The following is a 26,567-nucleotide window of genomic DNA, read 5'->3' as shown; positions in this document are numbered from 1 at the left end:
AGCAAAATACACATTTGGCGGGATGGCCAGCATTCCTCCCACACAGCATAATCAGCGGTTACAGACTAAACACTAAAAATGATCATCATCTACGGACTAGTTAAAGGCATGCAATTTGCCATTTCAAAGCAAAATAGAACAAAGCCACAAAGAATGGAATCAACTTAGATGAATTTTTAACTGCATGTTGTCTTATTTGAATTGAAGTGAGAGGTTTAATGTACTTAAGAGCCATTTCATGCCAGATCATTAGGGGGGTTATTTTTAAAGCTACGTTATCTGTTCACTATAGCTTTTCCATGCTATGTTTCATACCTGCAATTCCTGGCTCTGGTTGTAGAATTCTTCCCTGTCATGTTGCAGCTGTCGGATCTGGCTGTGAAGCTGAGCCACTATATTATCATGCTCTTCCTGAAATTGGTGGTATCTGGCCTGCTCTTTCTGCAGACTAAGCTTCAAGGAGTGGATCTCTTTCTCCTGTAGTTTCAGCTGATCTTTCTGTCCAGAACCATATACCAAAAGTCAGATGACCAAATTTGCTACTTCAGCTAGTACATCAGAGACCACTACCCCAAGTCAACCACCAAATAAAGGATCAAAAACAAAACCCACTAATAGCACAGTCTTCAAACTTGGCTATGTTACAGCACTTTAGTATGTTCCTCATATAAAAAGGTTTTTTTGTTTTTTTAAAGAAATGGTTAAAGGTGCCAGGCTGAACATACTGGAAACTGAAGTTACATCCACAAAATATGGTCAGCAGTTATGTATGTTCCTCCACATCACCCTGTGCTCCAGTGGTGACCTAAAGGGACAGCCTCAGGGAAGAGAGGGTAGTTCCATTTCCAATAATTACTTAGTTCTTAGCCTCTTTGCTGTGACTGCAACAAAGATCCCAATTTACATGACAGCTTTTATAATGTGGACATAAGAATTCAAACAAGATTAAAGTTATTTCACATGGACTCCACACCACTAAGTTTTCATCACTAATCAGGGCCAGATTCAGAGACTCTGAAAGAGAAAACACACTTGAAATACTTAGCTTTCTGCCAGCATTCCTCCTCCTCAAATGGAAAGCACGTACCTCTTCAGGAAACTTAACAAGGTTACTAGCCTAATGTTAAGACTGACCAAATGTTAAGCAAGCACAACATTAACTGTTAAATCACATCTTTCTAAGCTAAGTTTGACAGTTATTTAAGCCAGTTGGCTTCTTCATGTATGTGTTCAGTTCAATGCCCTTTACAGTAAATTTCCAGTTTCAACTAATCACAATGCATCAAAATTATCCACAATCCATTCCTCAAAAATTGGAGTGTTCGAAGGTTACTTTAAAAACAACAACAAAAAAACTTCAATAATAAATACTTTAAAAGATTTTAAAGTTCTATGATACTATAGTAGATGTTGTCTGGGGCTGGTATTCATAGATTTGATAGTGATGTATTGGTAGCACTTCTTGGCATGCACAGCTCTTAAATCCTTGCTCACCATGGCAGCATTATGTTCCTCCAGTGCTGTTGCTTTGATCACTTTCCGCAGGAGTCGCCGGTTCCGAAGGGCATGTTGTTGCCTTTTGAAGCGCTCATACAATAACTGGTTGTGTAGCAAAAGCAGCTGGTTACGCAGGGTGTGAATCTCATCTGAAGGGGGAGAACCTAGACGGAGTTAAATGACAGAGCAAAGGTTACTGCTAAATATATTTGATTCTATTACATACATTCAAATTTACATCCTCATTCCGGCCCCCTCTACTTTTCCAGGGTTATTTTTTAACTGCAAAACTGAATGGAAAAAATTAGGAATTTAAATAAAAGGTATCAATAGTTAGCACAAAACTTTACATGTTCAAAGCTTTACACCGTCTTGAATCCTCATCATACCCACAGTTCATAGGTACCAATTTAGTATCTACATTTTACAGATGGGGGTAAAGTTTTCTAGAATGCTTAAATGGCTTAGCCCTGGTCTATGGGGGCGGGAGGGAAGGGGATTGATCTAAGTTACGCAACTTCAGCTACGTGAATAAGATCGTACTTAGATCGACTTACCGTGGTGTCTTCATCGCGGTGAGTCGACTGCTGCCGCTCCCCCGTCAACTCTGCCTGCACCTCTCGCGGTGGTGGAGTACAGGAGTTGACGGGAGAGCGCTCGGGGGTCCATTTATCATGTCTAGACTAGACGCGATAAATCGACCCCCGCTGGATCGATCTCTGCCCGCCGATCCAGCGGGTAGTATAGACATACCCTTAGATACTTTAGAAGGTGTGACTGAGATTATGTCTACACTACAAAGTAAAAAAAAAAAAAAAAGAAAAAAAGAAAAACCTCACGGCACCAGGTCTCAGAGCCTGGGTCAACTGACTTGGGCTTGCAGGGCTCAGGCTGCCGGACTAAAAATAGCAGTGTAGACCCACTCAGGCTGGAGCCTAGGCTCTAAGACCTTCCCCCCTTGCCAGATTTCAGAGCCCAGGCTCTAGCCTGAGGGGGAAATGTCTATACTGCTATTTTTAACCCTGCAACCCAAGCCAACTGACCTGGGTTCTGAGACTGGGCTCCACGTTTTTTTTCTTTGCAGTGTAGACCTAGCCTAAGCTACCTAAGTGCCACTGACTTCCAGTGCTACCTAAGACACTTTTGAAAGTTTTACCCACAGAATTTGAAAGAACTAATTTCCACAAAGTTACAAATCAGTGACAGAACCAGAATTAAAATTAGAATTTAGGACCTTCCAATTTCTAAGCCTGTGGCTCATTCCTCCAACCTACACAGCCTTCATAATTATAAAAAAAATACAACAACCCATTTGAAGCCTGAAACTGAAGTCTGTTTCCCTGCCAACATTTTCTCCTACATTACATGTTTTTGTCACGAGCAACCTGCTCATGAGTGCTGTGCTTGTGGCTTACATGATTATTTTTGGGAAAGAGTAATGAGAAATTGTAGGACATGGCTTTTACTGCATCAGCTAAAAGTGATAAGATTGGGATTAGCCTCAAGCCATTTAAAAATGTGAATTTTAAATATTCAGGAGAGGATGTCTTCCAAAAAGCCATTGGAAAGATTTTAGACAGACCAATTTCACACTCCTTTGTTATTTCACCATCCTACCTTAGTAAGACAGATTTATCTAAAAGCATTCCTAAGCACAGACAACATTTAAAAGTTTTCTAACAGTGTACAGGGTAGGTTTTTGATTGACAAAACTGTGCTTAAGTCAGTTATGACTTAAGTGGAGCTTCCAGATGCCTCAGGTGAAGAAAGAGAAGGGACATATTTGAATTAAGGGAACCAGACCAATGTTTCCAAAAATGACTTCTGTCCTAAAACCCCTCTGCCTCCTAATTATATGGATTTTTAAACTGGCTCATTTTTTTAAATCTCCCCAGAGGCGTAAAGATCACCAACATGGAAGTTAAAAGGAAGCCTAAGACGACAAAACTGTGAGATATATGTTAAATGGTGAGGAAAGATTTCAGTTTTAGGCTCTCTGAGTTATGATCAGTTGGGGGTGGAGTGGGGGGAATATTTAAATAGTTCTTTAAACCAGGTGGAATTCAGCTTTAAAACTGAAGGGTCATTCACCTCAGGAGTATTCGTTTCTACATAGGTGGCCATAAAAACAAAACCATAAAAGAGAATCAGTGTCCCTTTGAAGAAGGCCAGTACACGCAATTGTAGATATGATAATGGGCATGAGTACCACTGCAATTTAGTGGGGGGAAAAGCACATAGTAATATTCTTGGTTCTGTAGGAAAGGTAATTATCACTTTCCAAAGAAAAAGAAACTTGTAATGTTGAAACAGAAAGGTGCATCATCTCCTGAACAGATAAACTACATCTTAATGCCGGTCACCATCCAACTTCAGCGTGTGAAAAGAAAGAAGCCAAATATGCAGTCCATCATTTAAGTAAACCAAGTAGAAGAAGATACAAAGAAATGCATTTTTTACTGACTGTGGACTACATTTATGGTCCTAAACCAAGAAAAACTTGTTTACCTCCAAAGTGAGTCCAGTCAGCAGATTTGCTTGGCAGAGGCAATCTGGGAATAAAAACACAGTATTAACAGTTTACACACTGTAAGTGAACACTTTACAAGACAGATTGAAATACAGTCCCTGTCCCTAAGGCTTTGTAATCTAACAAATGAAACATCATACTAGAGAATAATTCAGGTGAGAGGGTGTAAAGATCACTACAAAAAGTGGGCTTTAAGGAGGAATTTGAAAGACAGCAAGGGTGCTTGGTAGACAGAAAGGGAGAGACTGTCCCAAGTGTAAAAAGCAGCTTGAGAAAGGGGCGAAGCAGGAAGTAGGATAAGGAGATGAAGGGAGTGCATAACAGGAAATAAAAACAGACATGGATGTATCCATATATGACTCTCCCTTCTTGCACCTTGGCCCAAACAAGTTTTTCCAGTTCCTGACTTTCATACTGGGGGAAGGAATTGCTATGCTTCTCCTGGCCACTAGACTTTGCCCCGTTACTGGACACCTAACTCTGCCCTCGTGAACAACTTTATCTAAGAGCACGTCTACACTACAGACTTTAAATTGACACATGTCCACACTACCCTCCTTCTGTCAGTGGTGCGCATCCTCCTCTGGAGTGCTTCCACTGACTGAAGGTAGTGTGTGGGAGACGGGGGCGGGGGCTGAGAGCCAAGGCTCTCAGCTCCATGCAGCTCCCCACCAGGAGCAGGGGGACCAGCCACCCCCTAGGATTCTTGACTCTCCGCTGGGAGTGGGGGCAGCTGCTCGGGCTTCTCAGCTCCCTAAGTGGGGAGCCAGGCATGGGCAGCCTGGCTTCCTTGTCAATTTCAGGGCTCCAACATGGAGCCCTGAAATTGACAAGACAGCCAATAACAGTGTCTACACAGACACTGTGTTGCCCTAACTACACCGACAAAACACCTCCACGAGAGGCGTAGGGTGAGTTATGTCGGTGTCGACGGGCACTTTTATATCGGCGGGACAAGGCTGTAGTGTGTACACTGATATAATTAGGTCGACATAAGCTGACTTATCTCGACCTAAGTGTGTCTCAGACAAGCATCCAAGCCACCAGAACTCAGACAAGCATCCAAGCCACATTAGAGACAGGCAGCCAATGGCCCCCACTTCCTCACCATCAGGTTTAACAACATAGCTGAGCTCCATCAGCAAAGGCAGCAAGAATCCTTAGGTTATTCACAGAGTCAGACTTTAAAAGTCAGAAGGACCCATTGTGATCATCTAGTCTGACCTCCTGAAATAGACCCAGAACCTCTGGCTGAGTTACTGAAGTCCTCAAATCATGGTTTTACGTTACAGAGAATTTACCATTTAAACCTGCAAGTGCCTTATGCCTCATGCTGCAGGGGAAGGAGAAAACCCCCAGGGTCTCTGCCAATCTGACCCAGGAAGAAATTCCTCCCAACCCAATATATGGCGATCAGTTAGACCCTGAGCATGTGGGCAAGACCTGCCAGGCAGATACCTGGGAAAGAATTCTCTGTAGTAACTCAGAGCTCTCCCCATCAAGTGTCCCATCTCCACCAGTTGGGGGTTTTTTTGCTACTGACAGTAGCCAATGGGCCACATGCCATTGTAGGCAATCTCCTCATATCAGCCCCTTCATAAACTTTATCAAGCTCAGTCTTGAAGCCAGGTAGGTTTTTTGCCCAGCAGTGTTCCAGAACTTGACTCCTCTGATGATTAGAAACCTTTGCCTAATTTTGAGCCGAAACTTGTTGATGGCCAGGTTATAGCCATTTGTTCGTGTGTCCACATTGATGCTTAACTTAAATAACTCCTCTCCCTTCCTGGTATTTATTATTCTGATGTATTTATAGAGAGCAATCATATCTCCCCTCAGCCTTCTTTTGGTTAGGCTAAACAAGCCAAGCTCTCTGAGTCTCCTTTTATGAGGTAGGTTTTCCATTCCTCAGATCATCCTAGTAACCTTTCTCTGTACCTGTTCCAATTTGAATTAATCTTTCTTAAACATGGGACACTAGAATTGAACACAGTATTCCAGACGAGATCTGACCAGTGCCTGGTATAATGGTACTAACACTTCCCTGTCTCTACTGGAAATACCTCGCCTGATGCATCCTAGGACTGCATTAGCCTTTTTTAAAACTCTATCACACTGACAGCTCAGTCATCCTGTGATCAATACACCCAGGTCTTTCTCTTCCTCTGTCACTTTGAACTGATAAGTCCCCAGCTTATAGCAAAAATTCTTGTTGGTCCCTAAATGCATTACCTTGCATTTTGCTCTATTAAATTTCATCCAATTTCTATTACTCCAGTTTACAAAATTATCCAGATCTTCTTGTATGATATTTTGGGTCCTCCTCAGTATTGGCAATACCTCCCAACTTTGTGTCATACACAAATTTTATTAGCGCACACTCACTTTTTGTACCAAAGTCAGCAATAAAAATGTTTAATAAAATTGATTCCAAGACCAATCCTGACAGTTCACCTTCCAGTATGACCCGTTGTAGTCACCCCTTTAACCAATTCTTTATCCACCTTTCAATTCTCATATTAATCGCCATCTGCTCCAATTTGGCTAATAATTTCCCATGTGGAACTGTATCAAATGCCTTACAGAAATCCAGGTAGATTAGATCTACTGCATTTCCTTTGTCTAAAAGTTCAGTTATCTTCTCAAAGGAGGAGATCAGGTTAGTTTGGCATGATCTACCTTTTGTATAACCATATTGTATTTTATCCCAATTGCCGTTCACCTCTATGTCCTTAATTACTTTCTCTTTCAAAATTTGTTCCAAGACCTTGCATACAATTGAGGTCAAACTAACAGGCCTGTAGTTTCCTGGATCGCTTTTTTTCCTTTATTAAAATAGGAACTATATTAGCAATTCTCCAGTCATAGAGTACGACCCCCGAATTTACAGATTCATTAAAAATCCTTGTTATTGAGCTTGCAATTTCATGTGTCAGTTCCTTTAATATTCTAGGATGGAGATTATCTGGGCCGCCTGATTTAGTCCCATTAAACTGTTTGAGTTTGACTTCCACCTCAGATGTGGTAAATTCTACCTTCATAAAGACATTTGACTTATGCAGGTAAATGTTAAGCTACCATTCTGTCTAGAAAGTTCATTTTCAAGAACTCCTGAATGTCCAGCTAGGAACCCCTGAAGAGATGACTTAACATGAAGCAATTATGCACTTTCAATATAAGGACTACAGAGCCATGTCTGCAGAGCTTCTTGGTTTCCAAGCAAAGCAGCCTTTCAGGCACTGCTACTGATATATGGACTGACAAGGAAAGTGGTAACGAAGTGTTTCCAGAGCAAGGTCTGTAGACACTTACTTGTTGAGCTCCTTGGTATGTGCATCTGCTCCTTGCTGTATCAGTCTATCCAGTACTTCCATTGGAGAGGTGGAAGATGTGCAGTCTTCATCCTGGTTTCCCTTGACTTTCTTTAGCAGCTCCTCAGTCTTCTTGCTAACAAAGAGGTAGGCAGTCTTTGGTAATGCAACCTCAAAAAGGTGCTCATATGAGGGAGGCTGCCCACTCCCAAACCCCATTCTTCTCTGTGCTGGTACTTTGCAAGGGCTGGGAGTGAGGATACTGGTCTCCATAGAGGATTGGCCTACCCTGTTACCAGCAGGGCTTTCATCAGAGGCTCCACAGGGCCTGTCAATGGGAGTAAATGCTTGTTTAGGTGTGTCTCGTGCACCCTCAGGCCCAGATTTGTCCAGAGACGAGGCTAACGGTTCAGAGCTCAGACTGTGTCCTTGAGCACTGGAGGCTACTGAATGGGTCTTCCTTTGAGAGGCTGGTAAACTCTCATTTGTGCGGTAAAAAGGAGAGTCAAATCCTCCTCTAGGCACCACGGGCTCAGCATCTGCTGTAGTGATCTCAGAGATCTCTTTTGATATTGCATCTGAGAAAAAAAGAAAATTCAGTTAATAGGCAAATAAGCTTTAAAAAAAATAAGTTTGGTGCTGTGTTAAGACAATCCACCTTTCACCCCCTATACAACACCCCCAAACCAACTCCTGTGAACATTTAGACATCCGTTTACCTGGTACACACTCAGGCTTGCTCTTTGTAACCTGGGATACAAATCCTGTAAACTTTCTTAATGTAAAATTAGAACAGGGTACAATTTCAAAACTGAGGGATGCAAATTAACTCATTGCTTTATGACAGAGAGATGAATTTTTCAAAGTGTAATTTGAGTTCTTAAAACTTTGGGAAGATTTTTCAAATTGAAATGGACCAGACAAAGTATTTGGGAATATGCACAATAGGATGTAAATTATTTACCACTATTAAGATAATACAAATAAGAGTAGATTTTATTAAATTGGAAAAGCTAGCTTGTGGGTAAAAGCTAGAAATAAAGCAAATAAAATAAACCTGCCTTTCTATACCGGGTGGATAAAAACACCAATTAAATACATTTAAAAATCGGTTTATTTAAATCAGATGTTTTTTAAATTTAGTTAAATACTTAAAATTAAATTTCAAATTGACAACGTATTTTAAGGCCTAAAAACTTATTACAAATTACAATCACTTTAATCAACTACAAAAAATATTCAGCAGTTCATATTTGCTGCTAAGTTTTAGGTAGAAGTCAAACCCCTGAATAATAGTGAAAGTCACTGGATAAACACTTGGAACCAGAGTTTGTGAAAGTGCTAAACCATCTTTTGACAGCAGTAGCCTCTTTTGCAGGAGCAGAGAGAATCTTTTCTTCATTTCAGTTTTTCAGCTTCCAATCAGTTTCTTAACACTGAAATTAACTAGTTGAATAAAGCAGGAAAGCTTGTTTTCCTCTTCCAATCTATGAATAAAAACTAGGTATGAAAAAACGAGATCTATTAATTCTAAAATCTTGAAAGACATTCTGACTAGAAATCATCAGTTCAATTCATTAACTACAGATAATACTTCATTTAATAAAACTGTTAGTTTTAAATGCAAAGCATGTTTTGATAAGGTTTTTTTAAATGTATGCAGCACATTTAAGGTAGTTTTATTGAATAAAAAAAATTAAATGTTATTTTTGTGCATTTTAACTGAATTTGAATTTCTATCCAAATAGTGCTTTACACAAATCACAAATAAAAGAAATCAATTCAGTAAATAAAAAATGCATCATTCACCATTTTTTAACAATAAAAAAATGTGAAAATTCAGAAACCAAATAAAGGTAAGTTAAGCTATATAGTTACTTAAATATAGGTATATAGATATAGTGTATCCTCCTGGTTATCAAAAAGAAGCACCAAAGTCCATGTAAAAAGACTATATTTAGTTACAAATCAACATGTTTTAATGGTTGCCAACCAATGAGAATCAACCTTTCATTAGGAAAGTAATTAAAAAGTATAAAGATGAATTATATATATATCAAGGTTTCCTGCTTGCTGATTTAAGTCATGATCAAAACTGGTGATTTAAAACAATTTGCTTTGTTTCTAGCGTTGTTTTTTTTTAATTTGCGTCTTTGTCAAAGTTTCAAAGAAGATCGATAAATTTGTAAATATATTGTTCAGTTTATCCGTAGAAAAAAAGCCTCTGAATTAAAAAGTCATATACATCTGTAGAAAAAGGGAGACTGACTATACTAAACATGGAAAAAGTGCTACATCGTCCCTTATAGAGCTAATATGAAGAAAATATTGAAAGACACCCTATTAACACAATGCGTGTTAAGACAATACTATGAAACTGACCACTGTCTTACTCAAAATATTGCAAGGTTTATGTATCACTTAAAACCCTAGTCCTCTGCATAAGGGTGAATTTTCCGCATAGCAAGTAGGGGTCTGTTTTTATACAAAAAGCAAGTATTTGCTTAGCCTCCTATAAGTTTGTTTTTAGAAATTTTAGCAGAAAGGAAGTCCTTTTCCTTTTCTGCTAACTACTTCCTAATAAAGAATTTGGATTTTTACTTGTGGGGAAAGAAGGCTGTTGTGAATACTGGAAATAAGGAGGACAGACTTTAGGATGGAATAATTTTTCAAAGGAATAGTTGGGGTATTGCAACAATTTTTTTTTGGAAATAATGGCTATCCCTGTTTATGGATCTAGAAAATACAGATATTATGCTGTTTTACAGAATATCAGAAAACTAACAGAATAGGGATGGAAAAAATGCAAGTTAACCTGTAGATATTAAAAACTATATACATTTTTGGAATAAAATCTTATAGTATCTCTTTTCACTCTCCTTTAAGTGCCTGATCTAAAATCCATTGAAGTCAGTGGAGTCACTCCATTGACTTCAACAGACTTTGGCTCAGGCCCCAAATAAAGTCACTAGAAGAAAGTCTAGAGTAGTGCCATCTAGACTGGCATGCTAATTAAGGAACATTATGAAGTTTTATTTCAAAATTATCTTGATCAGAAAATTTTATAAAGGGGCTATGTAATCATCATGTATTTCAGGGGTGGGTGCGCAGAAGTAATTCATTCTTTCCAAATGTAAATGGTAACGTCCCAAAATTAAGATAGTTTGATCCCTGATATTAAAATAAATACATTTTCCACTTGACTGTAAATGGTTTTTTTTTTTTAAAACCAATGCAAAAAAGAGTCAGCTAGGGACTTATTGGTTGTCTCAAAGTCAGAAATTCTTCCCAGATTAAAAAGAGGAAATACAGCCTTAACACTAGTCACGTAAAGAAGGGTTTACTATTATTTATGCATTACATTTACTTCTGAAATAATCTGATTTTTACATTGATACATATGTAAACGATAAGGATCACTAACAGGATTCTTGCATAAAAGGAGTAGATTTCAAAAATAGAACAATGTTTAAATGGACCAGGAAGACAAAGCCAATAGGGAGGGTTACAACAATTAAGCAGGGCAGTGTGGCTCAGTATACCTTGACAGCAACAATTTCTTTCAGGAATTAAGGATATTTCATTCTTATCCAAAATATGTGCAGAGTTGCTGTACATCCAACATGAAGTCTCTTCATTTATGTGGGAAGAGTTGATAAGAAGCAAGGTGAAATTAACTAACTATACATTTATGCCACTTTTGGAACACTTATCAGGAAGAAGCTGGTATCCCCGATAGGTTCCCTGAATCCACACATTTTCTTCTGTCCGCAGTAATTAGTAATACTCATTTATATCTGGCTTGATAAAATTAAAACGTCTGAATCGTCAAACTCAGTACCATACTAGCTCGAGGTCTAAATGCATATAAAACCTACATAAGGATACCAAGAGACATTACCTTCTTCTCTGTCCTTCTCAACACTATCTTCATCAGAGGCCAGGCAACCTAAAAATTCTGGAAGATCACTTAAATTTACAGAACTTTTACTGCCAGGCACTTCTGAAGAAAAAAAAAAAAAAAAAGTAATTGTACAGATGCTATATGTCATCATAAGACTTAACAATACGATATCTTCCACTTCTGCTGAAACAGTCTTCAAACAACATTCTCCATCCCTCTAGATCCTCCCCAAAACAGGAGCATACCCCATTTCTGCTCCACCCGCAAATCAAAGAGTCCTGAAGTGTTAGGTCACTGGTCCCTCCAGAGACAGCCAATGTGATTTTGAAATGACAAGAAGTGCTACTGCAGAGTGAGATGAGGTAGTCTCCTCCACAGAAGAGAAGTATGTTGTCTGCAGTTCTTCTACCCATGAAAAGGAAGGATAAAGCTTAAGTCTCAAATAGGTTTGCACTGCTAGATTTCCAGGCCAGCTCTAAACTCCCTTTAAAACACTGATCTTGCTCCAACAAACAGTACTTACCTACAAAAAAAGCTTAACTGAATGAATGCAGTACAAACTAAACCATATGTGACTGAGTAACAGATCAAAAGTCTGAGACAGATGATAGAGACGCACATACTAAGTAATGCAGGGATAGAAACCTTAGGTTCGCAGCTCAGTCACAAGTTGGGAATCCAATGGAAAGTCTAGCACAAATGCCAAATACCAAAAAGTTCAGATACCAGTGTTGCAAGACAACTCCATTGTGGAAAGCCAGTTTTAAATTCCAATATCTTCTCCACCCTGAAGACATTTCTACAGCAGTTCTTTAGTACCTTAAATGTGGTACCATCAAAGTCCTTTTCCACCCCTTCCAGAGATGTGTGGGTGGGGGAATAGAGGAAATGGCAAGTATAAATTCCATTTCCAATAAGATACATTTTTTCCCTCAAACATTCTCTACAGATTTTACTACTCCACGTGGAACTAGAAAGGGTTCTCTCAAATGCAGTGATATAGTAACACTGCAGGAGTATGAAAAAATACCAAGTTCTGCTTCCAGAAGCATTTTAGGGGAAAGAGTCTATCCTGAACTGCTGACACAGTGAAGGAACACGCATGGGCAGCCTTATAGATGCATAACACTGCAAGTCATTTTGAAGTTGAGGAATCTAAACATAAGAGAGCTTCCAAAGATCATCCTCAAAGCTTGAGTTTCTCCTTTTTAATCTTTTGCAACCTTCACTTAATTCTGTGTTCCAAACGTTAAATATTTAAATTGTGGAACACTGGGGTGGGGTTGAGGGGCAGCTAAGAAGGCAGTCCATGCAAAGCATTTCTGGAAGTGAATAGTTAACAGGAAACAAATCAAAAGTTTTTATCATGTGACGTTAAGCTGAATGGTAGCATTAGAGTGGGATTCTGGAACCACTATGGAATGGATGGGGAAAAAATGGAGAAAGGGCAGGGGAGAAGTCTTTTGTAACTGGAAACATTTATCCACAAATGAGATCACTGCTTTGGGGTAAGACTATTGAGAGCTGGGAGAAGAGGATGTAGTTTACCCAATGCTTTCTCGCTGTTTATGACATTTTGCTGTCGGGACAGCGAAGGCCTCCCGGGATCCGGTTTGTCCTCCTGGAAGAAAATAAGGATTCTTTGCAACAGACATCTATCACAAAGCAGCCTCTAGTACATGTTCAGCAAGAGGAAATTTTTCCAGACAGATGACTTAAGTGGTACATCAATAAAGGACTTCGGAGACAGGCTAACCCAAATATAAATTGCCTGAAATTACAGGCAATTTGTTAGTTTGTGTTAAGGCCCAAACTATACTTTTCATAATTAAATACTTTTGATTTACACACAGACAACCACGACTGAAAAACAGGTTCTCATGAAAAGTTAACCCAGAGACTGAAGCCAGCTTTGCCTGGCAGTTACATTTTGCCTTTACCTTCTTGGGAGGTGTGGCAGCAGCTGAAGGGAGTGAAACGTGCACAAAGTCATCTGAAATGCAGGGTGGAGGAGGGGAGGTGGCTGGTGTTCCTAGAGGGGTTCCTTTTCCACCTGCTCAAAAGGCAAAGAAAAGTTTAATCACCATTAAAACTCCATATCCTTCTTAATTTGAGTTAATTTCACATTCATAAAGTTCAAGTGATACATACTTCAAATGATCTGCCATTCAAACCTCACAATTTTCAGTTTCATATGGGACATCCAGTTTTCAAACTTCAGTACTTAACTCGGGGTACCCAGTTCTCTGTATCAGTGTTCATATTAGAACTTAGCTGTGTAAAATGAGTACTTGGATGTCTAAATGGCGATTTGGAGAACTCAAATGCAGAATTGGTTGTTCCCACTTAAGACGCCCATTCAAAAAATTGTATGCTCCATTCAAGTGTGGAGTAATGATATAGTTAAAGACGTCAAAACTTACGAACAGCAAACTACGTAAGAGAATTTTTAGGGGAAAAGCAGTTTAAAGAAGTTCCAAATACACTTAGATTCACCTTTAAAGAGCCTGTATGCAAACCTAAGTATCTACACAGATATTTTTTAACAAAGTATCACTTCTAGACCAAGTTAAAAAACCCATTAAAATGCTAACTCTGAAATGCAGTACATACCAGGTGTGCTAAAATATTTGCTATAAGGCTGTGATGAAGTTTGTGAGGACTCCGACGAGACAATTCCTGGAGAGGTTGGTGGAGTGGTCATACCACAAACTGCAGAGGGGCTCCAGATGGTAACCTGTGTCACAATATAAGCAAATCAATTAGGAATATGTAATAAAAACCTATATGAAATACACACATCTGGCCCATGCCCAATGTCAAAAACAAAAAGGTATCAATGAGGATTACATTTAATTCTTTACTATACTAGGTACAGAAGTTATACTAGAAAGCTGCAATGATTGCTCAACTGAAAGCAAATGCACCTATTTCTAAAATATTCAAATCCAATGAGAAGCCAATTTAAGGAGTGAAGAGTGAACATCTTTGTAATAACATGCTGGTGTGCCATGGTTAGATGCGTTACCTGCTGTGGCTCAGTTGACAGCCGCGTAGACTGTGGGCTCAGAATCTGAGGTAGCTGCCCTTGCATTTGTGATAGGGTTAGCCTAGGAGTGGAATAAGGGGTAGAAGTGGAAGTTCCTGGAGTTTAAAAAAAAGGAACATTCATGTTAATCAAATCTGATTTAGGTCTTGATGGTCCTTCTTGCAGATATTTAACAGTTTTTATTTAAAAAAAAAAAATCAAATCCACTCATCTGTTCCTATACACAATCCGGCTATTGGAGAGCAGATTTATCCCTTTCCATCCATGCAAAATATATAACAACAATTTTAAGTGGCTAATGATTTGGGGTGTCTCAGTATTTGAGTGTGCAACCTTAAAGAGGCCTTATTCTCAGAAAGTGCTGAACACTTGACCAGCTAATCAATTCTGAACACTTGACCTACCTACTGTCAATTCTGAGTAAATGACAGACAAGGCAACAGGAATGGTATTAGCTCATCATTCAAGGAAAAAAAAAAAAGTCACAGCTTTGTGACATTGCTAGAGAATAGTAATATCAGGACTTCATATGTGTGTACAGAATAGGGGAAAAAACAACTTTTCTTTTTGCAAAAGTAGCCTTATAGAACTGGACTCCAAGAAGGGTACATTAGTAAGAACTGTGATTTTTTGTAACATAGCTGGTCTGCTTCCAATGGATATTAAAAGTGCCAATTAGCTCTTACCGTAGCTGCTGTGTGTGTCAATATAAGGACTGGCATTGGGGTCAATTTGACGAGGCTGCAAGCATATGCTGACTGGCTGTGACACAGAGTAATAGCTGTCTTCATATGAGGCTTCTTTTGGGTCCAGGGAGATTTTGGCACATTCTATCACAACATCATGAGTTTCTAGTCTTTTCCACCTGTAGACAGTTTTTGGAACCAAAAGAGTAAGTTAGTCTTAAATAAGCTAATTATGATTATAAATCAAGGTTCCTGGACATATTAGGAACTGGTTTGTTGGATGGCTCATGTGTGTTCCTGCCAGCTTTGCACAATCCCAGCTGAAACACGATGAGGCACCATACAATTGAGTACCTTGCAATGTTTTAGACAGTTTACAAAGAAATTGCAACTAGATGACTCATAAGAGGTGACTCCAATTTGGCAACATAGCAGCTTTGAAACAGATCTATTTGAACCCAGCAGGGTCTTCTGTGGAGCACTCTGGAAAGGAGGAGCAGCATACGAAGTCTTGAATGGTCCTGAGCTTCAACACATGGAGAGATCAGAACAGCTACCCTCAGATGTTGGGAGTCCAAATTTAGACAAACCAGCAGTGCAGAATCTGAAACTATTTTGCAAGTTGCTATCTGGTATGCCAATTAAGGAGTTTTACTTGTTTTAAGTTTTGGGCATAAATATTCTAATTTCTTTCTTTCTTTCATTCTGTACACCTCTTCTCTGTATAACTGAGTAACTAAACTCAGCAGTCAAATTAGAACAGGCCAAGACCTCAGAGGATGGAAGTTCATTGCATGTTAAAGTATAGTAAGAAAAAACGGGAAGCTATCCATTTAGAAGCTGCTTTGCTTTTGGCCAGAAGATAAAATTTGAAGCAAGACAGTTTATGCAAGATACTAACCCAAAGGGCTTTAACTGACAATTCTGTGCCAATCTAACTCTTTAGAGATGCTGCCCCCCCACCCAAACGCAGCTGGGAGAAGCCTGCAAAATTGATCATTGTGATAGTCAATGGGTTCCCATTTAGTAGTGTTTTCCTAGTGGCTCTGAAAGCAGGGGAAGAGCACTATTATGCAGGAACAAGAGTCAATTTCTCCTCTTCAGTTGCTGGGCCTGTGGAGACAAGAGAAAAGCAGCAAGTGGTGCTGCTGCAGGCAAATGGGCCTATTTCTAAAAAAGCTAGTACAGCTGAGGCCACATAAAAACACACCTGTTAAAATAATTGATCTGTTAACCGAATCAAATTTTCTAGGCACCAAATCAGATACACTGAAGCCATTTTAAATACTTAAATCCTATCAAGCACTTTCAATGAGTCAAAGGAAAAAAAACACAATCTTAAAACTTGACCCAGTAAAACAGACATGAGTAACTTATGTCAAATCAAAATGCTCATAGTGAGACTGCAGATTCCTCTTTATTTTGTTAAGGAAAAAGAGCAAATTAGTTGTAGATAGCATTGTTACATCACAGAAGTACTAACTGGTTTCTACCATAACTAAAATATCTTCCTTGGGTATTGTAATTATCCACCCACCAGATACAAAATGAAGTTCAACCCCCAAACAAACCACTGGAAAATGACCTATTCCAACAATTTTTGTGTCCCCACCCCAACTGTAACCTCGGATGCAGAAACCTTACGTTTTATCTGGGGTACCTTAGAGTATTGATTGCAGAGTATCACTGGCATAGGACTTTTCTGTTGACAGGCACAAATTTCTGTTGTGAGCCTCCTGAAAAAGACCATCTAAAGACTGCTCATTCACAGCCTTTCCTAATAGAGGAGTGAATTTATATACCTTCGTGGGTCCAGTTCATGGTCCTTGGATCCAGTCACTAATTCTGGATGAATTCGTACATGTTCCATCATTGGCTGGAAAAGTGGGGACAAAACAGATAAATATGTATTTAGTGCATCTGGAAAAGCGTTGCACCATATTAAACTCCAAAAAATGGAGCACCGACAAGTAGTTCCAATAGGCAAGGGCTAAAAGTTTAGAGGACAGTTACATAAGTGTGACAGCTAGATTAATTGTTCAGACTTGCTTGTATTTAGAAAGCTGTTCTTGCTTCCACTAAGGTTCCATTCTGCCAGTAATCTGTCATGATCCTGTTTCACTGCACAGTACTCAATCCAATTATATCAATACAATAGCGCTGTTTGGCAGATAACTACAATCTTGCAGCTATAAACTACACATTTTTCTTAACGGATATGAACATAAGCTATATTTTACCTTGACCACCTCTTCAAAAGTCTCCAAGTTTTCCTTCATACTGTAGTGAGAGCGTAGAAAGGAGACAAAGTTGCAAGGATACATTCCATAAAGGCGGTGAAAGAGAGCATAAACACTGGCATGGAGATGGACGAGATAGATCTCTGCCACATGACCTGGGGAAAATAGTTGGAGCCTTTTTACATGATTGAATTGGAGGAGAGAAAGAAGAGAAATTCTGCTGATGAGCTCAAAGAAAATTGAGTGTCAGAAGTTACGAGATAGTGCTTTAAGAATGCCTGTAATGATTCAAGACAAATGACAGTTTGGAAGTACCAAAGCTTAGCAATGCTTAAGACCATCAACTGTGTGAAAGGAGAGGCCGCACTTGCACGTCACAAGTGTCAATCAGCTCTGAACTAAACAGTAAAATCAGGAACGGAGTATTCATTCAGGCTCTCTTTTATCCTGTGTTTGTACAGTACCTAAGGTCCTCAACTAGGGAGCCTAGGTGCTACAGCAATACACATCATAAATAATCCTTAAAACAAATCCTTACTATTCAGATTGGCTCCTTTGCAGAAGAGTTAATTTTTCAACAATTGTAGTTTGCATGACTGACTGAACACTAAGCAAATCAATAAGGACACCCCTTTCAGCTCAAAGTCAAATAAAAATCTGATAACCACAGGGGAAAAAATATCACAAGTTTGAATTGTGTAACTACTGGCTTGTCTTTCCAGCCTGTAGGAGCAGCTATGATATGAGTCAATGCCAAAATGGCCTTCTAAATCACACCTCTATATACTCAACTATGGCGTTTGTTCACAGGGTCACACAGACAGAAGACATACAACTTCTAGAGTTGTGCCCCAAAATGGCTTATGGATTGTCAGAATGGACTAAGACCAATCAATGTTAAAATGAAAAGTCTAATACTACCAGTACTTTAGTGATTACTGGTTCAGAAGCATTGTCAGAAATTCCTACATTCATAGCTAACACTCATAACTGAGAACCTTCAAACTGGCACCTGGTTCAAGCTAGTTGTTTTCTCTCTCACCTTTCCATCTACTAGACCTAACTGTCCAGCCATATCCTTAGAGCTCTAAGAGTTGCATTCCTGCCATGTAGGGGCAGCAGCAGAACTATTGAACTTAAAGCATCACAAAATCCCTCATTTCAGAGTGTTGTACCAATAAGCGCCATGGTACAAGAGCAAAATCCAGACATTAACTGTCAAAGAAAAGGAATAGCTTTTGCATTTAGTATCTAATTTTCCCCATTTAACTAACCCCAAGAGTCAGAACTGCAGCCCACCACTAGTCTCCCAAGATAGAGTGCTCGCCAGCAGTCAGAGAAATGGTGCTACTGAATCACACTTGCAACAAAGTCACATCTCTCACCTGGATTCTTCAAGCACCAGGATGAGAGACGGCCAAATATACCAAAGAAATCATGAAGGTACATTTTGCCAGACTGTGGAATCATTGGCAGCATGGTTATTAACACTAGGACACCAGTGGTGAGTACTACTACATCTGTGTCCGTCTGCAATGAAGAAAAGTCATATTAGTCAGAATTCAAATGGAAAAGTTTCATTTTTTTCCTGACGCAGCACTAGTACACAATGGACATCACATATTTACACTCTGGTAAGGCTCCTTACTTTAAGGATGCCTAATCTAAACCTACCAAACTTTGGCTCACTATCACACCTGCCCCTTTAATCTTGCAGATCCCCAAGAGAAAGTCAGGGATTCCAGCTACTATCCTGTCTTCCAACGACTGACCTGCTGCCTAAGAATTTGTTGACTTCCTTCAAAGGCAGTCTTTATACCTGTTCCTTATCTGAATGGAGAGAACCACTCCCGGTATACCTACCTCTGCCTGTTTAGAACTAAACACGCTCTGCCTCCAGAGCCCAAGAGATTTGAAATTTGATATGGGTACCCCACATAGCTGGCAGATGACTAAAACTAGGCCCCAGCTGTCCTCATGTTAACATCTCTTAAATGCGTACGAGCCTCTTTGTGTGCAGCCACACAAGTTAAATAGTAAACCTGTTATAGTAACAAGGCCAAATACATGATAAAAAATGAAACCATTTGGACCAGAGCATAATAATCTGTATCTTGAGTTTAGAGCTTCAGTATTAAAACTTGAGGTTAGCTACAATCAGTTTGTCAGATTGCTGAAATACACATCAAAAAACTGAGCACTGCTGAAACAAAATACTGACGTTAGCTGAAGGTACTGTTGCATGGTAAATCTAAGGTAACTGAAGAGGTCCCAAACTGTAAATTCTGTCTGCCTGATGCCTCCAATTTAAAAGAAAAAAAAAAAAAAAAAAAAGCTTTATGAATAGTGACTCTACTAATGCTAATCTACTATTATAACTAATTATGCAAATTTCTGTACCTTGTATTCATGTATCTTTGCAAACTTCAATCTATTCTCATAACACTCACGTGAGATACACACAGGGTATATAATTACTAATTTATCAAATGGGGAAACAAAAGTACAGGACAGTCAAGTGACTTGCTCACGTTCTCTCAGCAAGTTAGTGGCACAGGAAGGAAAAGAAACTAGGAGTCTTGACTTGCAGTCTTCCTGCTAATCACAAAACACTGTTTTCTCCCTATATTAACTTTAGTGTCTTAACATTTTACATGTTTTCATAAAGCAAAGGATACAAAGTTGTACAATTTAGGGAAATTCAGTCCTTATAAAACAAGAAACATTCAGACCTAGGGTTGTCAGGGATCCACAGAACATCTACTATGTGGGAAGTGACAGTGTAAGCTTCCTCCACCAGTGTGCTTCAATGGAAATGGAGTACGTACTCACTATTTTGTCAAAATTTTCCTTTCCCCTAACCAATTTATGTAAATGGCACCCAGATATTACAGCAAGGGCCCCTTATAACACATATAATAAATACTCAGTGTTGACATAGTTCTTACCTTAAGACACTTAAGTAAAGAAAGCAGGAGAGGTGCTTGAGAAAGTTTATGTTTCCAAGATGGCTGTCGTCTTATCACATGACCCAGCAGTGAGAGAGTATGTAAACGGGTAGCAGCTTTGCCCATATATTCATTAATTTTGTCCAGTAGGTGCTGAAACCAAATTTGGGGGAGGGGGCAGAGGAGTAGAAAATGAAATGAAATGTTACAGAATATTTACATGTACCTGATGAACAGGAAAGGACACCAATCTGTATGTTTGACAAGTTGCTCTTCTCAGTTATAGGAATTAAATGCGTTTTACAAGTGTGTCTAGGGAGCCAGATTGAATACAACCCCGTGAGTACAACACAGGGATACAGATTAAGTCTCTCTGTGGTGATACTGACAACAAAATGTTGTTCAAAACAGAATTTGTCATTGTGCTTGGAAACACATTCTGCTCCAAAGTATTCAGCCATTGCAGAAAAAAACAGCTGTTAGTTTTGCCAAGTGTTCATTTAAAAAATTCCCACGTGCCTGCAGAATCCCTGTATATTCTTGTGCAGCTGCGCTTCCCCCTCCCTTCAATGGGTAACAAATCTAGTAACAGTAATAAGCAGCTGCTGCCGCGAGCTGTAAAGCAATTACATTACAAGTAAAAGATATTAAATATCTGTATGAAAGATCTTCTATGAGCTTTGTAATTTCATCTCTTGTGATCAAGGTGTAAAGTTGATTGCAGTCATGAACCCAGTTTAAGTAATCCATGAAACAAAATGAAGTTTTGTGTTTGAGATTCTTTTTTTTTAAACTAACCTACTCTTACTACACAGATAAAACACATCAATTGATTCTATATCAAGGGAAAGGAAGAATTTTAACTGGCCTTCTATTTAGAAGCTTCTCTAATACTAGAGTAACATCTGCCATGCTCCATGTTCTCCAAAAACTGTAAGTTATTTTACCTTGTCATGAGGCTCTTGCAGTGTGGACAGGATCTGCAATGCCTGCTGAGAATTGTTTTCCAAGTAGTAATCTACTAGCATATTCACAAGCATCGGTCCACGGTCTATCAGTTTGTTGTCAGCACAAAAAGGAATAGGACAGGTTATAATGAACAAAAATTTTCTATTGTAAAAGATTAAAATAATTGCAGAATTGAACAACATTCTTACAAGTGCCTCTAGGAAGTTACCCAGGTTTTTAAAAATGAGACCTCCCAATTACATTCTCCCATCCCCAAGCGTCTTTCTGATTGTCTAGCTTGGTGAGAGAGAGGAAGCAGACCTTTCTAAAAACTGACAACAGGATTTCCTAAAGTGTCCCAAACTAAATGATTAGATGTGTGACACTGACTAAACTTTTGTAGAGAGTCTACATCCAGCGTTCCATGCTGCTGGGTGGAGTCTGGCAATCAGTTCGATTCCCTCCTCCGTTCTCCACATGAAGCAAGTTTAGGGGCAAGGGGAGTAATGATGCTGTTCCACACTAAAATGAGTCCACGAATAGCCTTAGGAATGCTCTTGGTGGTAGCAGAAAGCATTCCTAAAGCAAAATGAAGAATGGCATTTCACAAGAGGAAGTCATTGTTTGAAATGAGTAAAGTGGATGAAACACTTTCACTTTTTGGACATACTTGGTAGGAAGGGAGCATGATATCTACTTACAACCAGGGTGTGCATATTTACTTTAGTACACCACAAAACCCTAGTAACCTTATATAGGGTCAAGAAGACAGTCTCAAGGAACCAGGAGTTACAGTTTATCAGACCTTCCAAGAAGTGTCTCTTAACCAGAGGAACATAAGGAGCATTAATCCTTGATGCAATCACTGCCTCTGACATAGAGGGTTTCTTCAAAGTAAGTCACATTTGCAGGAGCTAATGAGTAGATTTGATAGGGAACTTCCAACTTTTTGCTTATTTCTATACAAAGCTTCCTCCAACCCTCCAGTTTAACATCTAAGAGGCACATACCAGAGTTGAGGTTATCTTTGAAGACAGCTGTTATATCTTCCTGGACAAGCAGAACTGAAGAATCCAACATAGAGAAGAGCTCACCAATATTTGCTTGCTGGGCCATTCTGTTTACTACTATAGGCTTATGCACGTGTTATGTGAATGTGCAAGTTAAAACTTCTTCAGGTTCCTCATTGGTGCCCCTACCAGACTGGAAAGACAGAGCAGAGTACAGATAACAGAATATATCTCCCTCATTCTTTCTCATCTCAAAGACCTCATCACTGCTCTACTGGTAGCTGCAATATTACCCTTTTTGACAGTTAAATGCCAAAAAAGTTTGTTAGTGCAGAGTTAAGGCTGCCCAGTGATAGCTTGTACCCTTCCAGAACATCGAGTTCAGCAGAACTCAAACTTCTGAAAACCAGGAAATACAGAGTTAAAGTAAATGCTCAGGCAACCTTAACTCTGCCCCACTAGATCTGGCAACAGCCAATGGGAATTATATGCAGGCACTCCACCTGTAGTCACAGTGTTAAGTATAGCTGTATTGAATGGTGGAGGAATATACTGGAGCAGTTTGGGAGAGCTGTGATTGAGGAGATCTGGGCCTGAGTCCCCTATGTATATTATCAAAGGAAAGAGGTGCATATGTACCATGAAGCCCCAGTCTACATTATTTCAAATACAGAATTGTGTAGGTTGTATCTTTGCCATGGTTACTGCCAGTAGTGAAGTGGGATATGAGATCAGTCTGTGGATTTAATGATGGGTACAGGAAAGAATAAAGTTAGGTGGTATCCTGCGTTCAAGTGTGCAAGAGTTATAAAAGGGTATGAAATCGTTGTTAAATTTTTTAAGTGTGATATTGTGTTGGGAGAAGAGGCTCAGTGTTTGAGCACAGGGCAAGGGCAGATTGTCTTTTCACTGTAACGTGGACTGAGTGAGAATGTGTGTATCATAGGTGTATTGGTGCATCGCTGAAAGACGGCAAAGTTAAAGTTGCATTGGCATTTACCATGACTCTATATTTCCTGGTTTTCACAAGTCTGAGTTTTGCTGAATTTAATTTTCTCAAAGGGCACAAGCTACCCCCAGGCAACATTAACTTTGCATTAATGACATTTTTTGCCATGTAGTTTCCAAGATTTTAAACAGAAAGAGAAACATTTGTTGGTAGGCGATAGTGGTCATTTAGACAGTTATAGTTCTCACACGGTTTGCAGATGATATGCTGCTGTAACTATGTAACAATCAAAAGACCCTTGGCTGGGCTACACTGGGAACTTACATCACCATAGGTACGTCCCTCATAGGTGTGAAAAATCCAAACCACTGAGAGACATAGCTATGCCAATCTAACCCCAGGTATAGAATTCTACTGTCAACCTAGCGCCATCTTCTGTTGACTTAGCTACCACCACTTGTGGAGGTGGATTAACTATACCGATGGAAGACTCCACCCATCAGCATAGGTAGTGTCAACACTGAAGTGTTACAGCAGCGCAGCTGCACCACTGTAGTGGTTTAAGTGTAAACATATCCCTAGCTTTTATATACTGCATTTCACCAGAAAATCTCAACTTTACATCATTATCCTCATTTTACAGATGGGAAACTGAGGCACGGAGGGGTGAAATGACTTGCCCAAGGTCACCCAGCAGGCCAATAGCAGAGCTAGGAATAGTCCCAGTCAAGTGGTCTTTCCATGAAGCCGCATAGTTGCTATGTGATTTCTCAGTGCTCCTCTCTCATCCTGTATATTTTGTGATAGTGGAATGGGGATAATGATCATGCTTTGAAATATATCCAGTGTATAGTTGCTAACAGAGCTGGTGAGAGAAATCTCATCCATGGTCTATGTCCCAAAACCTTGACAGTTTATTACATGGTTGTTACAGTAACTTTAAGTACTGAGAGAAGATGTCTCTCTCTTTCCTTCTCCACACCCTGGCCCATTATTCCCCACAACATGTAGCCCCCCGCCAACATTTCCAGCTCCCCCTCCCTTTCCCATCCTATTAAGCCATTAGTTGACACTGTAGAAGCCATTAATACGTATGAAAAATCGTTCCTTGCTCTCTCCTGCCGTATGCTGCTGCATACATGTATCACAGACAGCATCTTACTGAAGGGCGGCAAACTGCCTTGTATATATAGACAAGCTGCACAGAGCTGGGCCCCTCACTCCCATTACCAGCTGGGACTTCTGCTTCAGTCAGTCTTCCCCTCCCAGGCCCCAAATTCACCTAATCTGCCCTTCCTCCAAACCTAGCACCTCCCCCACACATTCTGATCAGCTCCCTCTGACCCCACATGGATGATGTGTATCTTAACTATTTATTTTCTGGTTTAAACATCTGAAAACACATTATTACCTTCAGTCCCCCCACCTCATATGGAGGGGCAGGGTGAGGGGCTCAGACCCCTGCAGGGGGGTAGAGGTTCCCTACATCCTAGAGTACACATACCGAAGAGGAAAATTCAGGGCTGACCGTCCCCCCCCCCTCCCAAATTCCTCTGCTACTCCTCATTCTCCAACCTATTCCTAATCCCTACTTCTTCCCCCTTAACATAAGCCCTCCCCAACCCCTCTTCTCTCCCCAACCTCTCATTTCCATTTATTCTTCTCCCCATAATACCCCCATCCCTCACTTCAGGCCTAAATCCTCTCCCCTACGACCACCTACTCTTTTACCCCTCCCCTTTCAGTGAGCATTCATACGTGTAATTTATTTTCTATTCAAAAAATAGTTTCACACCTTCTGAATATTCTGCTGTACTCAGCTAGCATTTCTCCTATTAAAAACCTTGACAGAGACAGATTTTTCTAAGCTGTTTACAGCTCATTCTCAGTGTGACATTACACTCCATATTCTTTATGAAAATATGCTTATGATATGGATATGACATAACTAAGATATGTTTTATGCAAGATGACTCATGTAAGATATCATTGGAAAGGTTAAGATTTACTGAATGTGATTATCCAATCTGTATGCATGTATAATTTCTGTATCTAAAGTTAGGAATGTGGCCTATGTAACAATTACTGGGTGTGTATTTGGAAGACACCTACCAGACAACAGGCCATCAAATCCGATGGGCCTTTAGGAAGAAACAACAAGACTGTGAGGATACTAACCTCTTCTCCTTCCTGGGAGACATCCTGTGACTTAGCTGTAACACTACTAGGTCAGGTGATCTTGTCACCTAAGACTAAACATTATCTTGGACTTCTTGTAACTTTCCACTAAAAGAGGGGGTGGGGGTGAAGTTTGGGAAACAAAAGATTCACGCCTTATGTAAATCTTATTTAAGGGTGGGTAGGAAGGCAAACTGGACTCTCCTCCATTGCCTCCCCAAGAAGAAGGACTTCTGAAAGAACCAAGGAACTAACCTGAAGGGAAAGGCAGGAGTGAGTCCAGACTAAGACAGGGGTCCAGTCTGTAAGAAGAAATATCTGGAACTCTGAGCTACAGAAACTCTGCATCCTGCCTAATTCAACATTTAGGGCAAGAAATTACATTTTGTAACCCATTTCTTTAGTGAATCAAGCTTAGTTTGCATGTTTTGTTTTATTTGCTTAGTAATCTGCTTTGTTCTGTTTACTATCCCTGTATCCCTTTAAAATCCACCTTTTATAGTTAATAAATTTGTTTGGTTTATTATTAAACCCCATTTGTGCAATTTCTAACCGGGGGGGGGGGGGGAGAGAAGTTGTGCAGATCTTCCTCCACATTGAGGGAGGGGGTGAATTTATGAGCTTACATTGTATAGATTTCCCTACAGCACAAGACAGTATTATTTTGGGTTTATTCTCCAAAAGGGGTGTACATGTGAGTGCTGGGTGAATCCTCTCACACAGCACTGACTTCAGTCTGTGTCTGCAGCGGGGTGTGGCCCTGCCTGTGTGTGTGTGCTAGAGGAGGCTTAAGAGTCGGGCTCAGCAAGACAGGTTAAAGGGGGCCCCGGCTGGCAGAACAGGTGGGCTCAGTGGTGTATCAGCACATCAAGTGGCACCTTGAAAGGGGGCAACCTGTCAAACTCAGATTTCTGCCCAGGGTGGGTTTCAAACTTAGGCCATGTCCACACATACAGTACTACAGGTGCATCACTGCAGTGTGTCTGGTGAAGACGCTTTACGCCGATGGGAGAGAGCTCTCCCACTGGCATTAAAAAAAAAAACACGCCCGCGAACGACAAACTGTCAGCAGGGAGAAGCTCTCCTGCCAACATCGCACTGTGCACACTAGAGCTTATGTCGGTGTAACTTATGTCGCTCAGAGGGTGGAATAGTCATACCCCTGAGCGACGTAAGTTTTGCCAACATAGGCAGTAGCATAGACAGAGCTATTAATTGGCCCATTCATCTCAACGAGATGTTCTCAGCTGAGAGTACCTAATGGAAATGAATACAGCCTGAAACAATAACTCTGAGACGGAGAGCTGCTCCATTCACATC

At 40.0% G+C, this 26,567-nt stretch overlaps 1 protein-coding gene across 1 annotated transcript in view; it reads right to left on the bottom strand.

Moving 5' to 3' along the window:
• The window catches only part of TSC1 (TSC complex subunit 1), a 54,618-nt gene that overhangs the window by 9,367 nt on the left and 18,684 nt on the right, over positions 1–26,567 (bottom strand). The window contains exons 4-19 of the mRNA XM_065418942.1: positions 22,121–22,313; positions 21,110–21,213; positions 20,163–20,315; positions 18,600–18,744; positions 17,215–17,369; positions 16,777–16,850; positions 14,975–15,153; positions 14,268–14,383; positions 13,853–13,976; positions 13,180–13,292; positions 12,788–12,860; positions 11,237–11,338; positions 7,337–7,913; positions 4,006–4,049; positions 1,495–1,661; positions 316–498 (exon numbers count right to left, since the gene is read on the bottom strand). Coding sequence (XP_065275014.1) covers positions 316–498; positions 1,495–1,661; positions 4,006–4,049; positions 7,337–7,913; positions 11,237–11,338; positions 12,788–12,860; positions 13,180–13,292; positions 13,853–13,976; positions 14,268–14,383; positions 14,975–15,153; positions 16,777–16,850; positions 17,215–17,369; positions 18,600–18,744; positions 20,163–20,315; positions 21,110–21,213; positions 22,121–22,226 — 2,415 coding nt within the window. The 5' untranslated portion in view covers positions 22,227–22,313. The remainder of the gene's footprint in view (positions 1–315; positions 499–1,494; positions 1,662–4,005; positions 4,050–7,336; positions 7,914–11,236; positions 11,339–12,787; positions 12,861–13,179; positions 13,293–13,852; positions 13,977–14,267; positions 14,384–14,974; positions 15,154–16,776; positions 16,851–17,214; positions 17,370–18,599; positions 18,745–20,162; positions 20,316–21,109; positions 21,214–22,120; positions 22,314–26,567) is intronic.

The sequence above is a fragment of the Emys orbicularis genome, chromosome 18, assembly GCF_028017835.1.
Source record: "Emys orbicularis isolate rEmyOrb1 chromosome 18, rEmyOrb1.hap1, whole genome shotgun sequence".
In the NCBI taxonomy this organism is placed as follows: domain Eukaryota; kingdom Metazoa; phylum Chordata; order Testudines; family Emydidae; genus Emys; species Emys orbicularis.
Note: the sequence above shows the minus strand (reverse complement) of the source record. Positions and strands in the feature narration are given on the sequence as shown.